At 38.8% G+C, this 17,408-nt stretch overlaps 1 protein-coding gene across 1 annotated transcript in view; it reads right to left on the reverse strand.

The window, feature by feature from the left end:
* Positions 1 to 16,652, reverse strand: part of LOC308052053 (hippocampus abundant transcript-like protein 1) — a gene marked incomplete at both ends in the record, with an annotated part of 31,305 nt that extends 14,653 nt beyond the window's left edge. Inside the window, 4 exons of the mRNA XM_080362809.1 lie at positions 113 to 240; positions 2,502 to 2,564; positions 5,939 to 6,034; positions 16,488 to 16,652. Coding sequence (XP_080218935.1) covers positions 113 to 240; positions 2,502 to 2,564; positions 5,939 to 6,034; positions 16,488 to 16,652 — 452 coding nt within the window. The remainder of the gene's footprint in view (positions 1 to 112; positions 241 to 2,501; positions 2,565 to 5,938; positions 6,035 to 16,487) is intronic.
* Positions 16,653 to 17,408: the final 756 nt, after the last annotated feature.

The following is a 17,408-nucleotide window of genomic DNA, read 5'->3' on the forward strand; positions in this document are numbered from 1 at the left end:
TTGAAAGGAAAGTGGTTTTCCCTTGTCTTATTGTTGCTCTCCCACTTCCCCGAACTATTCCTCTGAATTTCTGCTGTACTGACAAGCTCTTATTGCAGTCTGTACTACTTACCATGGACTTATTCTCATTAATGGAATTGGGGCACAAGTGAAGAAGACTGTAAGAAGGAGGAAATATTTTCTTCCCCATGCATCTGATAGAGCACCAATTAGCGGAGCACTGAGAAATGACAAAAAACCCTGTGACAGAAGAAAAACAATTAACATCTGTATTTACATTTCCTAGTTTCATTTCAACTACAATATAAAAATGGACTAAAATTGCAATTTGATTTGAAATTAAACACAAAATTGTAGATAACTGAAATGGTACACAATTTCTTCTACAGACTACTTTTCTATGTTCCAAGTTTTGAATCTATTAGACCTGAGTGCATTAAAAAAACAACAGAGAAGAGGCATGCATTTTTTCAAGATCAGTTTTATTCAATATAGAAGTACCGCAGACTGCAAAAAGTTTCTTAATCTCCAAAACCTACAGCCTAGTTTCACAAAAGACATCTTCTTAGCTTCTGTCACGAGACTTCCCAAACCTAAATTGCCCTCTGATTTGGACTGTCCTAAAGGAGAATTTTGGGTAACCTAACTGTTCTCTGAAGCAAAGTAAACAGAACACTTACTGCTTTATACTACATATTTATTATGTACAGGACGCTTGCACATCGCAAGAACTATGAGGACAAGCCTGACACTTTGAGACAGTGGAACACCATAATGGCAAAAGTGGCAAAAGTTAGACTTACAGCTACAGCTGTCATGGAAAAATATTGACTAAGAATCAAACACTAGATTTTTCAGCATTTCATAAAGTCTTTGAATCTAGGTTTCAAATATGTTCTGTATGACACCAAAGAATTAAAATAAGCAAAGCCTTCCACAGGTTTGTTGACTGCAAAACCTCCGTAACAGATGCATTTTCCTTTCCTCCTCATTAGTGTATCATTCCCTCATCAACCCAACTCTGCCATAAATCCAAACATTAGAAGATACATGGTCCTGTAAGCACTTCAATACACCGGAAGTCTACTCCAGCTAACTTTAGTTAACCTCTGGTATTCAAATATAGTCACCTTCAAGATTAACATATGTGTACATACTACTATAATGAATCACTATTCTGCCAAATCACAATGAATAACTCTGATTTCAATGATTTCAGTAAGTAAATTGAAAGCAAAAGCTACAAAGCCAGGCTATCAGATCCTAGGAAAGTTAGATGCCTTAGTTGAAATTAATGCTTTTGCTTCTCAGTCAGATTTCAGTAGAATATGAACTAACGCTTTCTGCTGTCACCCAAAACACTTCTGATGTTTCATAAACAGCATTTTAAATAAAGTATTGGACACTGAAGAGCAAGCTCACTCTGATCTAGGCTCCCCTGGTTATTACACCTCTTAGAGCAATATGTACATTTAGACCGTGATAGTAATGCACTTTTCTACCTATGTGCTCTGTAGAAAATATATCAGGAATTCTTCATTTACCACTTTTAAGTGATACACATAGTTACAATGCACTGAGAATGGAGTTGAAAGAAAACACCAAGAGAAACATGTCCATTGTTTTTCTAAGAGAGCAATGCAAAGTTAACTTCCTCCTTCAGTTTGAGACATCCCAATACCTCTAGTGCATAGTGTTCTGCCAGATCACCATGACATATGTCAAGACAGCAAGTCCATCCCAAAGATGTCACGTTCTTACAGCTAAAAGCAATGCTTTAGATTTGCTACAGAATACAAAGCTAAATAATTTCTGGCTGCTATAAATTAACACTAAGTGCTAACATAACATATGTTACACTAAGTGCTTTGAAGCCTCCCAGTAAGACAGTTAGCAAAGAATAGACTTTCAAGTTTTATTTAATGCTTGAGAAATTTTGCAAACTGTTTTTGTGGCAACAATCCAGCATGCCCACTGTATGACTGCAGTAATGTAAGTAAACTATAAGCTGCCCAGCCAGGGTGTGGGAGGAGAGGGGGGAGAAACACACCACCCACACACCACAATAACCCTGCAGAAAATTAGCTTTTATACTACATCTTGGACAAAAATCACAGCATTTAAGTGCTTCATTTTTTATCTCAATTGTGTCATCATGGCTGCATTAATCTGCTTTTGATCTAAATCATCTAACATTAGGAAGCAGACATCAAAAACTTTGCTCCGTTTTCAGAAGGATCGTTATCAAGATTACAATAGCTACAAATGGTACCTATCCAAGTGAGAGGAATCTAAACTTCTAGAAACATTTCATTTGTTTCAAGATGCTACTGTTTAGCTGTAAATCTTGACCTGAGCCCAAGAACACAACCATTACAATGAAAAAATAGTTAAAGAATTAGTTACATTCTCAGTATTCTGGATGTTCTCATGGAGAATGCAAGAGAGATAAATTACAATGTAGGAACACATAGAGGTCAGAGGTTTTAAAAAAATCTTACCTTAACACCTTGGATAAGACCATTCATTAAAAATGTGTGATGGGAGAATGTTTCATGTAAGACCTGACAAGATAGAAAAGCATTATTTGAATCAGGAGAGACAGGAGAAAGTTCATTCAAAGTTTAAATTAGATTTGTATAAACAGCTTAGCTCTACTAGGACTTGATAAAAAAGTATCTGACCCCAGAACTATATCCGTCTTCATGATAATATTCTGAAAAGGTTTAATAACAATTTATTTGCACAAATTCATCTGCTGGCACAGACCGCACTGTACTGCAAAGACACTTTGGTTTGAGGTACTTTGCTCGAAATGGGGATCAATGTAAGAAAAAAGCATCTCCATATGGTATAAATCAAAAGGCTGACTAAATCATTGTTACTAATTAGGAGTGAAAATGTGATTCAGCTAACTTACTCAGTCAAGAAAAAAACAATGCTATATTCACAACTGCCCAAAAAGGCACTGTGAAAACTGTTTCTGAACAAATTATAGATATTCATTAGTCACATAATCAGAAACACTTTTGATGAACAAGCAGATGCTTATAAATACTAACAACAGTTTTTAGTGCTTTATGTATCCTTTCAGTACAGCTATGAATTCATTTAAGGTGCTTTACTAGCAGTCTTAATCAAGGGCAAGTATGTTAATCTATACTAAACAGATTTACCATAAATATGCAAGAGAGTTAAAAGGCCACACAGGTCCTATTATGTCAATTTAAAGAGTTGTTCCAATGATCAAAGCATGTACACACATGTACTTCAAATGTATTTGCTGGTTTTATCTACAGCTAAGTGGCAACAACTACAAAAAGTATTTATAAACATATTGAGAATGCCACTAGCCTGCAGAAACACCATACTTTAGTGTCACTGAAAAGTATCAGTATCATTTTCCAAGGATGACTGAGATTCTCAAATCATAAGTTCAATAAAGGTGGTTGTTCCCATGTTAACTACTGATGAGATAGTTTTGCTTATTCTCACCTGTTTTTCCTTCTGGTCTCATCTACTGTTTATATATTTAAAACAATTTTACACTGGTTTGACCACTGATCTCATGAAACAAATGAAGAAAAAAAAGTTAGGGTTCAAAGTAGAGATCTAGAAAGCAGACATCTTCTCAGTTAAAAGAAAAAAAAAAAAAAAAGGAAGCTCACAGAGTCAAATATATTTATCTTTCTGTAAAGTGTTTTCCAGTATTTTTCCAGGTACGAAACCATGGCTGATATCAGTTCAAGCTTTCGAGATTAATTTCTGTTACTTTACAGGCACAAGAAATTAAAGTTGACAAACTGGTAGAGGAAACTGCCTTACTCAAGTTCTATCGATTAAAGTATTTACATATTGAAAAAAAACAGATGATACTGAATACAGGATATGTCATTAAGGGATCAATATTGCTTATGGTGATTTACTATTGTTGGCTTACAACTCCATAAACAAGAGTAGTGAGTATAAGTTTTGGGTAGTGTGCAAAACAGCCTTTGTGTGTTTTATAAACACTTTCAATCTTTTCTTCTCCAAGTATAGCCTCATGTAATAACCACTACAGCTTTTCTGGCAGACGTCAAAAGAAGTAGAAAAGTAATCTAAAAAATGTTTAAATAATCTCAGTTATCTCAGCATACAGTTTATTTTGACAATACACAACACAAAATTCTAACCTTACTGAATGTTGACAATGACCTGGACAATCATGACACAACCACAAAAAACTTGAGTGATCATGAACTTTGATCAATGGGTCAGAGATTTCCATTTCTGCCCTTTCTAGCAGACAAACCTGCTTGAGCAAAAGTGGGCAGCTGTTACTTCAAAGGCTGAACCTTGCTCATAAGAAAGTTCCACATGTCTTCTAGTACTGCTGTCTGATCAACAAGCCAAGGTAGGTTACCACAAGACAGAAGGGTGCAGGGTATTAAGCTAGATTTGAAATGATTCAAATCAAATATCAGTCTTTAGGGTGTGCAAAGCAGATTACAAATAAAGATGATCACCCTCAAGAGCACAGACGCCATTTACATCTGTGTGAGGTAAGTTATACCATTATATGTAGCCCAGTGCTTCAAGTTTTCAGTCCAATGCAACAGCCTCATAAGTATTCAAGACCACATAAGAGACAAACACAGCTTTCAAAATACAAGACATTCAATGCCATAGCTGTACTGAATCCACATACTTTAGACAAAGCCTTTAGCTTTACATTAGTAGCATTTCATCACACTTTATTTAAACACAATACAATGATAAATACAAATTTCAAGAATTAACATTTTAGCTGCATGTGACAGTACTGCTTCATATGGAACTATTTCAACTGAGTACACTGTTGAAGAACCCACCTAACAAAGTTCTACTGAAGTATGGATTTTTCTGAAGCCTGCACAAGAACTGTTTGTACATTATCCCTTTAAATGAGAAGTGTCAAGCTAAATCAACTTGAAGTTGAGCATTTCCATTAAGAAAACATGGAAAGAAAAAAAAAACAAAAAAAAAACAAAACAAAACATGAAAGACTACCCAGTCAGCCTTCCCATATTTTGATGTGGGCAGGACAGCATGATAGGATGGTAATTCAGTGTGACATCTACTTCATGGAAATTTGTTAACTGTTTATATGTGTTTATATGGACTCTTTTATTATTAAGCTATGTTAAGAACATCAGAGATTGTCTTTAGGAAGGTTAGACAAACATCTTTCTAGAGCTATGGAGATTTGGAGTTTGGGGAGGGAAAATAATTAACTCCAAGTACCTTCAATCCCACATGACCTTGCTCATCCCATATTCAAAGTGCTCTCAGATATTATCTGATGAAAAACTGGACTAATAGACTTTTGACAACTTCTCTCATGCAAGCTTGATTTCAATGAGTAAGACCCATGTCTTCAGAAGAAAGGCTTCATATCCTATTACCAAACACTCGAATTATTTATTCATCCAGAAAACAATCGCATTCCAGAACCGATTAAATACTTATAAAATCTATTTCTTACATGAAAGCCTTTACATTTTACTTCAAGTTCCATGCTGGCAAAACGCCTACCCCATTAACAGAATACAAATTTTAATAGAAGATGCATAGTTTATCCATTTGGTATGACTGGAAGACAAATTGAATGATTAAGTCTTAAAAAGAGCCAGAATCAGAGGCTCCTCAACACACTGAACTAATGTTACTCTAAAAGGCAGAAAAAAGTTATAGTAGTACAGTACTTTCCTAATTTATTTTCACTATCTTTCAGTCTTTCAGCAGTGCAGATCTAAGCTGTAGTATACTACTACTGCACAGTGTTGAATGTTAAGACTCCTGGAATTCAGTTTAAAAGGTAAGTAGGAAGTGTAAAACAAATTAAAACCCCGATACCTAGCAATCAGCAAACTGACATTAGTCATTCCTGCCATGGCAGCTGATCAGTGATACTTACCGTTAGCATTGGAGTTGTCAAGAGCCCCCAGGCAAAGAATTCTAGGAATATGACCACCACTGCATGGTACACGCTTGGCCGACCAATACTTTGTTGCTAAGAAAGAAAAACACATGCAGTTCATTACATGTGCAAAGATCTCCTACAAACATATTTTGAGCATGACCAGCTTTCAGGATGACCTACTACCAAGCCTTTGGGAACAATAAGAAGCCAAACAAGGGTGGAGAAAAGCTATTACGAAACAACTAAAGATCTCTGGGGAAGTAGAAAAAGTTTGTTCTCGCGAACTCCTGCTGACTGAAGAGAACCATTTTCCCTACTCCTGGCATTGCCCTGCACTGCTCTCACCTGCAATGTGCCTTCAGGCTTCCTCCCCTATGAGCACTAATCACAACCCTTCCACTGCAGCAGGACAAATGGTGTAACTTTCCCTGCTACCTCCACAAGTGTCAACAAAGCAGATCTTGATTTATTAAGATCACATCACCTACAAGAGAACTACAACAACATACATGACTGGAAGAGCACTGGTTTTCATATTTGAAACTGTCAAAGTAGGAGAAAAGAATCACAGAATCACAAGGAGCAGCTTACGCTGTCTGTACACCCGCTTTCTGCTGACCAACTGATTTCATGCTTGTGTGTGCCCAGACTGGAGACCCAGCAGCTATTCTGCTGGTCAACAGGGAATCCCAGGAAGAATTACCAAACTATAGAAATGCTCAAGATGCTGCCATTCAGGACCCAAGGCCTGCATCCCAAACAAGAGATCTGGAATCTCTTTATTCAGATGAACCATTCAGAACTCTTGGGTAAAGCAGATGTAGCCAGAACTGCTGCTTTCTTTCATTTGTATGTGCCCTTTGCCATAGTAACTGTTTTACAAAGTTTTTTGTGTTCTAAAATTACTCTTTCCATTTCCTAGTTCTGTAGAAGATTGTTTTTCAGCATTTCTAGCCAGAGACACTATGCTCCCACGGGACTGGCAATTCTTGGAAAGGAGCAGTACAGTGCTCTCAGCTGGTACTCCCATGCATAAAGTTTACCCAAATACAAAAGGACACTTCTCTGGCACATTGCATAATATAGTAACACAGGATTCAGTTGACAACACATCATCTAGTGACAACTTTCAACCTGATTGTGTCATTTCAGCAGGTGAAGAGGAGGGAGAACATGAAACACAGGGTCTTCCCACTGAACCCAAAAATAGTCAAGACGGCCTTCCATGAAGGTAGAACAGAGATGCATTTGGTGTTACTCCCCGGCTCAGTACCTTTACTCTAGGTATATAAGAATTACAGGTTTAGAAAATGCTTGTATTACAAGCTTTATTTAAGCTAAAAGTCTATAGTAAAGATTTTTAAAGAAACCCCTACTAACCAAACACCCTAAGTGTCCAGATATCTAATAATTTTTAAATCTATCAGAGTTTATCCAAACCTGTAGCAGCAAACTCAAAGTAACCCAGACAGTATTTTTTCTAGCAAGCAAGATTCAAATTACTTTCTACATTGCAGCTTGCTTCAAAGCTTGAGGATTTGAATAAAACAGTTCTCTTTCTCCTGGGAAATAATATGATAATATCATAGAGCAAAGATCACCTCTGGGAGTCCAATAACTTTCAAGTATTATCAATATTGCTCTGCAGGTTGCCATGCAATTTTTCATCTCTAAATAACAAAGATTCCGAAGATTATAGGGGGAAAAAATCTTCCTCATGTAAGAAGTCTGCAAGTACTTCTACAGAATGTAATAGCATAATGATTTTAAGAGCATTTTTTTGCTAACATATATGCCAGTCCAAGTAGCACTTAACACAGATTATACTGAAGCCTGACGATCCCTCCCATGGTAGTTCCCTCTGGAAAAGGCAAGTTTTGCAGCAGAGAGCAGGTAAGGTTCTCCCCAGCCTTTCTCCTGCTTCACATCCCCATAACCATCAACCTCTGGTTTGCAAACAGTTCTAATGCTGCTAAAAATGAAGTTTTAGAGTATTTGTTGGGTTTTGTGCGTTTTTTGTTTTTTTTGGTTTTTTTGGTGGGTGTTTGTTTGTTTTTTATTAATGTTATTATTACATGCAAATTTGATCGGAGATTTACATGGTTTACAAGAAAGATGATGTACATACACAGACATGCATTTTTTTCCCACAGAAGTCATCTAAAAACTCCTGTGAAAGAAAAATACTTGTGTTGTACTAAGCCTAAATGAGTATTTCCTGGAGATTAAAACAGTTTGCAAATAATTTTTGGCAGTACCATGTAGCTTACAGATAGTTGCACTGAACTACCTAAAAAACAAAAACAAACAAACAAACAAACAAAAAAAAAAAACCACACACCAACACTCTATAGCTTTTTGAATTCAAGACATAATCTCGAAAAAGAGAATTTTAATCCTGAAAGGAGCAGGCACCTTTCAAGCATTGCACAGATATTCTAGTAGCTACCAACCTATGATCCACATAGACGGTTGTTAATAATTTTCAGGTTTCTTTACAGAGCCCTAAATGTCTAGGTTTATTCAAGAACACTTGTGTGAATGGCTGCATCAGGAAACTAAAATAATGCAAACAGGCTAATTCAGTGACATTGTCAAACAGACTAATGTAGATAGGTACTTCTCGGATGCACATCTTTTCTGTAGATCCTAGAAACTCTTATCATAAATACTTTCAATTTTTTATCAAACAGAGTTATTTTCAAGTAAAGAAAAGAGCTTATGACTGATGATATACACAGCCTGTACCACTGATAAAAAAGCACCAATCTCTATAGTTTCAGAATCACAGAACTTTCTAAAAACACTTCCGAGTTGCTTTTAAGATTAAGGTACCTCAAAAGTAATGAGTGTGGCTCATTCCTATGTTGAGAAAATACTTCGCAACAAACCACAACTGCATGCAATTTACATAAAAAATGAACATGAGCCATACATGCAAAAAATGCTTATGAACTTAAGTACAAAAAGCTTTCAGCTTCTTGAACTAGACAATATGGGGACAACCTACTGAATTCTCCATGGTTAAAATTACTTAAATAGAATTTCAGAAGTAATAGTCAATATACAAGTTGTTTTCATCATGCCTCATGCCCAAATTTTAAAGTGTTTATGTAAAAACTAAGTGCCCTTAGGAAAGTCTTAAAATCTGTTATGGGCTTATAGTCCATCCGCATAGATCTCCTTCATATGACAGCCCAGTGTGCGGGCTGAGAAACTATGTACGAACATTACGATTGCTTTCAAATGCAGCTGCTTGTCAGGGTGTTATACTGGCATAATCAATAATGAGTAAAACATTACTTAATCTCAAGTACTTAACAATAAAAGTTTAAGGCCAAAATTATAAAATCTGAAGTCCTAGAAGGTCTAACAATCTGCTATTACTCCAATCTTGCACTCCTGCCACTCCTATGTGTCTTTTTTCCCATATCCAAGTCTAAAAACATTTTTTCTTTGAGGCAGAATAAACCAAAAGTTCATTTGAACACAACAGGGAGAACTACTGGGATGCACTACAAACTTTTTTAAAAACAGAACACAGCTGTTGAACATTAAGAAACCCAAGAGAAGATCTCAAGATCATAAATCCAGCTGGAGAGGAATTGTTTCTAGAAAAGAGGAAAAATTGCAACAGTATCTGTAAGAATACCTTATCGTAGATATTTTGAAGGAGAACGAGTGTAATTCACTCTAAAATATTCCGCAGCAAGATGCAATTTTATAGCCAGTCCCAGATCTTCAGAGCAAAGCTAGAATTGACAGTATTCATTTATTCACACAACTTTTAGGTGGCTACGTATCTCTTAATTAAAATCTATAATTTAACAATTAAAATTGTTCAAATGGCTGCAAAAGCACATTAACATTCAATTTAAAAAATGCTTAACTGTTTCGCTTAAGCAATGTGCATATTTCGGAACAAAGCCACTTCTCACTGTTCAAATCAAGTCCTCCAGAGCACCTTTTTGAACTTTTCACATTGATGTGCGCCATGTAGTCCTGCTAGGAAGATTAAGAAAAAGACTCAGCTGGATAAATACAGCATGCTTTTTTCCTCCCCTGAGGGTGAAGCAGCAGAACCTACTGCCAACACGTGTTCTCCATCCTCAAAGGGTTTCAATATCCATCTGACAACCTGCTCAGGCCTGATCCTCACAGCTGATCCTCTTGATCTGAGAAGTAAGAGATTTCCCTGAAGTACCTTTCCAGTAAACCTGTTATCTCTCAGGCAGATAACAACCAAGCTGAACTTCTGAACAATCACAGGAACTTGCCTTTCTCCCCACACAGCCTCCTCCAGCAAGTTCTTTCCCACCAGGCAGTAGGGTCTCCCAGGACAGCCTGCTCCTTGTTTGTTCTGTCTCAGTAGATAGGAAACTTTGCAAACAGCACTCACTGCCCTTCTACAAAATGGAAAGCAACATTCAAGTGCATTAGTATGAAGTTTTCTTACTTTCTTTCAAAAAGGGTCTACAGAAACATTCTGCCCCTACAAAACTGCTACAAGTATTTAACTGCTACAAGTTTGGTTTGGTTTGTTTTTACACAGCCACCTGCACTGCTGTCCACTATGCCAACTGTCATGTTTTCAAGAAAACAAAGAACTGAACAGAATCAGTAAAATATTTTGAGAAACATGCTTCCATGTATGAATCATTCAGATCTCGAAAGTTATGCCAAATTATGAAGTGCATTCCCCTCTTCACATTTATCTTCTCTGCTATTTTCTTCGTTTACCTCCAAAACACGACCATTTCAAACGCAAACCTTTCCTGGGATGCTTCACTGCATCACTATTTAACCATTTTAGCCTATTCTAGCACAAATATTTTGCTACCAATCCTTCTCACTACATTATGGATGCTCTCTTCTCTGCACGCATTACACAGATAGCTCTCCAGGCATCTTGCATGTTTACCTCTTTCTAGTGCTCAAACAAAAGTATTTAGGAACCACCTTAATTCCAACTGTTCCCCACAAATGCCCCACTTGTTGGAACAGCCAAGAATTCACTCAAGTGTAAAAAGCAGCCTCAAGACCTTAACAGGGTTTGTCACATGAAAGGATTACGTGTGCAAATCCCAGTCTAAGACACGTTACTTGTATGGAGTGCAAAAATACACCAAGCACAAGTTCTTTCAATCCACTCTTTAGCATTTTTTATGTGCCTTGTGAGCTGGAATATAAATCATAACTAATTCAGCTTATATGTTGTCTAAACTTGCATTTCAGTTCCAAAAGAAATACCTTAAGCTGAACTGTACCTGGACAGTAAGATCATGATGCATTCCCTCATGAAAAAGCTACACTAAATCATATTCCGCAGGTCTAGAGTATCAAAATCACAACCCGCTGGAAATGGAAAAGCCTGCACAGATTTTGTAAAGAGAAACTGGGTCTTAAAAAGTTCCTGGAGTTCTCAAAAGAACATGTATGTGTAAAGGAGATTGCATTAATAAGCCTTCTGAAAATTCAAGTAAACCTGCTCAAGAAGCCACACCAAAGGCTCTCAAAGCAAGCAGAAAAACAAACACCACAAAACCAAATGAACAACAATCTGTTTCCACAGCAGAGCTTAGTTACCAGATGAGGCCCAGGGCTTCCTCCTCAGGCCTACATAATTCAATACATTCATCACCGGGCTGTGAAAAACGTGAAACATAACTCACATTAGAAGAGAGAGAATAACAGTGAAGAACATCATAAGTTGATGGAATCAATAGACCTAATAAAATGGCAGACGAAAATTAATGTAGATAAATGTAAACAATGCAAACATGAAAAAAAAAAAAAAAAATCAATTCCACATATAGTATGTCTACTACTTAGGAACGCAATCCAGGAGAGTTTCACGAAAGACATCAGGTTAGCATTCAGCAATAGTTTACCAAAGCATATTCAAAGATAAACCGTTAGGAAAAAATATTATCATTATATTACTGCATAAGCATGTGATGTGCCTGCCTTGCTAACCCTCTCCTCCTGGTGTTCTAAGTATTTTTATTAGATATAAGTAAAGATTTTTCCTCATCCCATGACTGCTTGTTTTGTTCAGCAGCTTTAACGCTAAATACCTTGTTGAAAAGTCTATTTAACAGAAGCACAAGAGGCCCATAGAAGGAGAAAGAACATTGCCAAAGGTATGGAGGAATGCCGAAGCAGGTTCCTCCGAGCTGCAGTCAAAACATCTGCAGAAAAATACAACTGGGGTTTATTGAACTGGGAGGGACAGAAGAACAACTGTCACTGCCTTCTTACACTACAATACAAGAAAATAAGTAAAACAGGGCCTGGCTCTTCGCACAACTTACTCTCAGGGTCCAAAATGTCATGTCAAATCATTTTTTTTCTCCTGGCAATACATTCCTCTAAGTTTAGACTGGACAATCTTATGAAGCAGGAACATTCTGAGGTGCATAAAACACGGAAACACCATTTCTCATCCAGTCTTTGAGGCTGAGGCCACCGAGGATAGTAAAAGTATCCAAGAGAACAAATCACCGTATGTCCTGCCACATTTTCAAAGCTCAGCTTTAGACAGTACTGCATTGTCTAAATAATCTACTTCTTACAGAAATAATACATAACCAGCATATTACGCTACACCAAATTGTAAGCTGATTTATCCTTTGCTGAAGTTTTCTTCCTAAAATGTAGATGGATGTACAACAAAGAGAAATTCCTCTAAAAAGCACAGATTGCTTAGTTAATCCACATGCTTCTCCATGGGACAATTACTCAAGCTCATTGCCCAGTGGTTAAGTTTGGATCTTCACTGCTAAAATATCAAGTCTTACTTATATAAGTAAGTTTCTATTGCTCTAGCCTAGCATACTTCTCTCTGGACACAACACCTTCCCGAGTGCTGCTACTGATCCTCCAGGTTCCAGCAAACTCAGAACAGCAGAAGTGCCCTCTCAGCACAAATATAAGCAGGAGTAATTTTTTTCTAAAGGTAGCCACTAATCACTCCTGGAAATGGTTCAGAGTTCAGCCTCAGTGTTAATTTAACACGATTGGAGGATTCAGAGTGACACTGGCAACCTTGAGAAGGCTACACTTCATGTCTAATTATACAGATTTAACAGGAAAAATAATTTTTGTGGAGGAGAATATACTGCTCCACAAAGCACTAAATACCCAAACCGCCAATCTGAACAATGTGCTTACTGCAAAAAACTCAATTTAAATCCTACAAGCAAGAAATTTAAGAAACCAGCTTATTGGATTGAAAGGTGTTTCAGTAAAGTCTCATAACTTTTAATCATGCTGCCTCAATTTCATCATGCTCTACTTCTTATGAAGTATTAAAAAAAAAATCGCTAGCAGTAAGGGTAAAAACCTGTAATTCTTTGGATATATACTAGTTGTGTTTCACTGTGTAAAAACAGTTGAATGAATAAAGGCTGGCAAACTTCAAAGATGTACCGTTTCAACCTTCAGAATGCTTTCATTGTGTTCCTAAAAACCACAGAGGTCTTGGGCTTCATAATATTTTACAGTGTCCAAGAACATGAAACTAATGTATGATTAATTCTCAAAGAGGTACTTAGGTGTGTTTTCTCCTTAGATATCCTATTTAGGGACTTCTTACACAAGCACTTTGTTCAGTCAGTACAGTATGGTGTTTTGCCAAAAAGCTTCCTTAGTGTGGCATTATTTTACTGACAATAGGTTGCACAAAAATGAAGTACGAGGTATGAATATTCCAAATCTCACGCTAAGTTTTATACTACCAGTGTTCATCATTCTGATGGAACAAGATTGCATAACTAGTAAAAAAAGTCCATGGAATCGTTTGCTTCAACTTCTGAACTCACTAAAATCCAATGGAAACTGATTTAGTTCCAGCAGAATTTACTTACACATACTACTGCTGTTATTAGTTTTGAGCAAGTAACTCAATTAATAAAATGTCATTTGTGCAGCATTCATATTTTAGTTCTTCAAATCAGTGAAGCCAATACATTCAACAGGATGTTAGTTACAGATAATTCAAAAACCAGAAGCTTGTTCTCTCAAGCTGGAGGAATAAGGGAAGAAAGCCTTCCACAATCTGACAAACTTGGCCCTATTCTTCCACTTTGTCCTACCAATCTGATGTGACAAAATAATCAGAAGAAAAATTAAAATTAAAACATCCTTCACAGACTGAAGAAGCGGCTCACCAATATTTCATTTCTATAGTTACTTTTTCTGTCAGCAGCCAAAAGCGCAAGCTCCGACTTTTAAATGTCAGTGATGCACTCCCACTGATATCAAAGGGATCTCTGCAATTACATCCAAAGCCATGATCCAGGCCCTCATCTTTTAGTCTGAATAAGCTCTTTCAACAAAGTCTAGGCAGAGACAGTGCTAGCATTATGACAGCCACATGAGAATCACAGGGAGGTGCAGGAACTGCAACAACGAAGTAGGAAACAGCCCATTCTGACATCAAAAGTTGTGAAGCAGACCTAAGGTGATCTAAGTACAACTCTTATACTACTATACCAATGTTCAGAAGGCTACAGCCTCATGTCTTTTTCTCTTGTAGCAGACACATAACAGGAACACAACATCCGTTAAGGGCACAACTAGAAGTGAGAGACTGAAAAAAAAAGCAAAAAGGAAGGCCTGAGATCACTTTATAAATTAAAAATTGATGTAATTTAGAACCTGTATTTTCAAACTATAAACCAGCATATTTTAAGTACTAAAAAGCATCATTTTAATCCTTAATGCAACTTTAACAAACATTCCCTCCATTAATCAAAAACCAGATTAACACCTTTGTCAGTTACGAATTTATCTTCCATTTGAGTTTTACTGTTCTTCAAAGTTAGACAGAGATATCAAAGTTATTTTTTTTAATTGTGTACCTGTACTCTTGATTTCCTACCCTTTGTTCATATTTAAGTAAGTTAATCTGGTTTTTTTCTATATAATGACATCATCTTTTATTCCTTTCACCACATCATCCATGCTGATAAAATTGAAAAGTTACTTTTCTTAACAAAAAAGTTAACAGGCCTCTTCTAGAGTTACTTTCCTATTATGACTTCAGATTGGTTTACTGTGTCACGTATGCCTAAAGACCTAAGTGGGAGCTGCTGCACACAAAGGTAAACAGCAAGTATACCATACAGCAGACAACAGCTGCACCTCTGAAGGAGTCTAACCTGCTTTTGTAAGACATAATGATTTCTAAAAGAAAACTGAAAGGCTCGAATACAGAAGTGATCAATTACAAGAAGTGTGAATCAGTCACTTCGGAATTAAGTTACATAAAATAACTTGACCAATGAATTGCATAGAAGAACATGTTTTTACATCTTCTCTAGGTTAATCACATTTTAACAGTATCTTAACACCTTCACCAGATATGAGTAAGGAACAAAGGACCAACTGACATCAAACAGGTGGCTTCAACACTCATTTTTTTTTACATTCTTGAACCCTAGCCATGATATCACATTAATGCTACACTATTTATGCTCAGCTAAAGATATTACAAGTTCATCTCCTTCATATTAACATAAGACAGTAAACTATCCTCTCTCCAATAGCAGAGAAGCTTAACTGTGCAAAGGTAGGTGACACATATTGCAGATAATGGCACCCTGACACGAACTTAACATTGTTTTAAAAAACTTTTGACATAAGCAATGCTTTTAGCATATCTGATTTTCTGAGCAAATTAATATTATACATTATTTGTGTGTTTCTACAGGTTCTTCTACTCATATCTTATGCTCTGGGCTCACTACCAAGAAAAAAAGATGGGTTATATCATCTCAGCTCAAAACACCTTGTCTGAAACAAGTCACCTGTCTCCACCTACTGCAGAAAGCTCAGGAGAGCTGATGTTAAGGCATCTTCTGAGCATGCACGTACAAAGTGAAAGGCTTAAGCTACTTGAAAGATGTTTCTCCTGGAAAGCAATTACACACCAGTGCCACAAACACAACTTTCCTAGAGATGCTTTTGAGTAAGCATAAGGACTACTATGTTCCATTTCCTTTTATTTGCACAAAGCCATCTTAATGCTTGATGTAGTGGGAAGAAACGAAACAGAAAGAGCAGTAAGTTATTAAAATTGCATAATAACTCTGTGCTTTCGGTTCAGCAAGAGGTGCCTCCTAGAACTCTAAAAGGAAAACTGAGCTCTACTTCCAGGCATCTCGAATTTACATACTTTAAAGAGAGCTTATTTACAACCACCTCCGTACAGGTGTTGCCTCTGCCCGATATAAACTAGTTGCCAACGTCCCGGGGACGCTGAGACCAGGCAGTGCGGCCGGGAGCCGGTCCGGCCCGCGATGCCGCCAGCCGCAGCCTGCGGGAGCCCAGCACCCGCCGCACCCCGGCACCCAGAGAGCATCCAGGGCCGCAGGGCAGCCGGAGGACGCTCTGGGGGAAACCGGCCTCTCACCGGAGAGGAGGCGCGGCGTGTGCCGGCCGACACGGGCCGCCCGGCCCGGCCCGCATCGCGGCGGCATCCCCAGGGCCGCCACCGCCCCCCGCGGGCCCAGCGCCCCCAGACCCGTCCCGCACTCACCGCGCCGCCGCCGCCGCCCGCCTTCGCGCCGACCCTCTTCACCAGCATGATGCAGCCGCCCCGCCTGGCGCCGCCGCCCTCCCTCGGTGGTGGTGGTGCCGCCGCCGTCTCCTCCTCCTCTTCCTCCCGAGCCGGGGCTGGCGGCGGCTCCGGCTCGGGGCTCATCTCGCTCCCACCATCCTCCCGGAGAGGCCGGGCCGGAGAAGCAGCGGGTGCGGGGCGGGCGGGCGGGGGCGAAACTCCCACTCCCGCCCGCAGCCACCGCCTCCGCCGGGCCGCCTGGGCGGGGCCCGGCCGCCGGGCTCATGTGACCGCGCGGGCCCGCCTCACCGCCTCCGACTTGGTGGAACCGCCGCCGGCGGCCGGAAGGCGTGTGGTGGTCCTTCCGTTCGGATGGAGGCTCGGGCGCCGCCGGCCGCCCTGCTGCGCCGCGGTGCACCATCTTCGTTAAGCCTTGCTGCGCCCCGTGGCCCTTCGTCACCAGCGAAGTGTGACTGCGAGCTGGGTTTCCTCTCGCCGAGGTGCTGCGAGGCCAGCAGGTTATCGTTATCACAAGTTATTATTAAGAAGTACGGCTGCTTTCCTCTGAGTTCACCAAATGTATGTTGAGGTGATGTAGTGCTGACAGTAAATATTATGACTCCAAAAAGACCATGAAAAACGAATGCAGCAGGCCAGTCACCAGTCCAGAATAAGCTGTTGACCAGGGAAATGAAAATGTGTTTGTGGCCAGCACTGAGAGGCCATCACCCTTCCTTTTGCCTTGATATGTTACTGGGGTCAAGCTGTTATTTTCCCTGGTACATTGGGTGTTCTCTGCTAAATTCCAAGCAGATTACAGGATTGGAAATCTTCAGTCTGCTAGAATAATAAATGTTAATTTAAAATGCCGTTTTCTATTTGCTGTGTGTCTATCTCGCC

The sequence above is a fragment of the Nesoenas mayeri genome (assembly GCF_963082525.1).
Source record: "Nesoenas mayeri genome assembly, chromosome: Z".
Lineage (NCBI taxonomy): Eukaryota > Metazoa > Chordata > Aves > Columbiformes > Columbidae > Nesoenas > Nesoenas mayeri.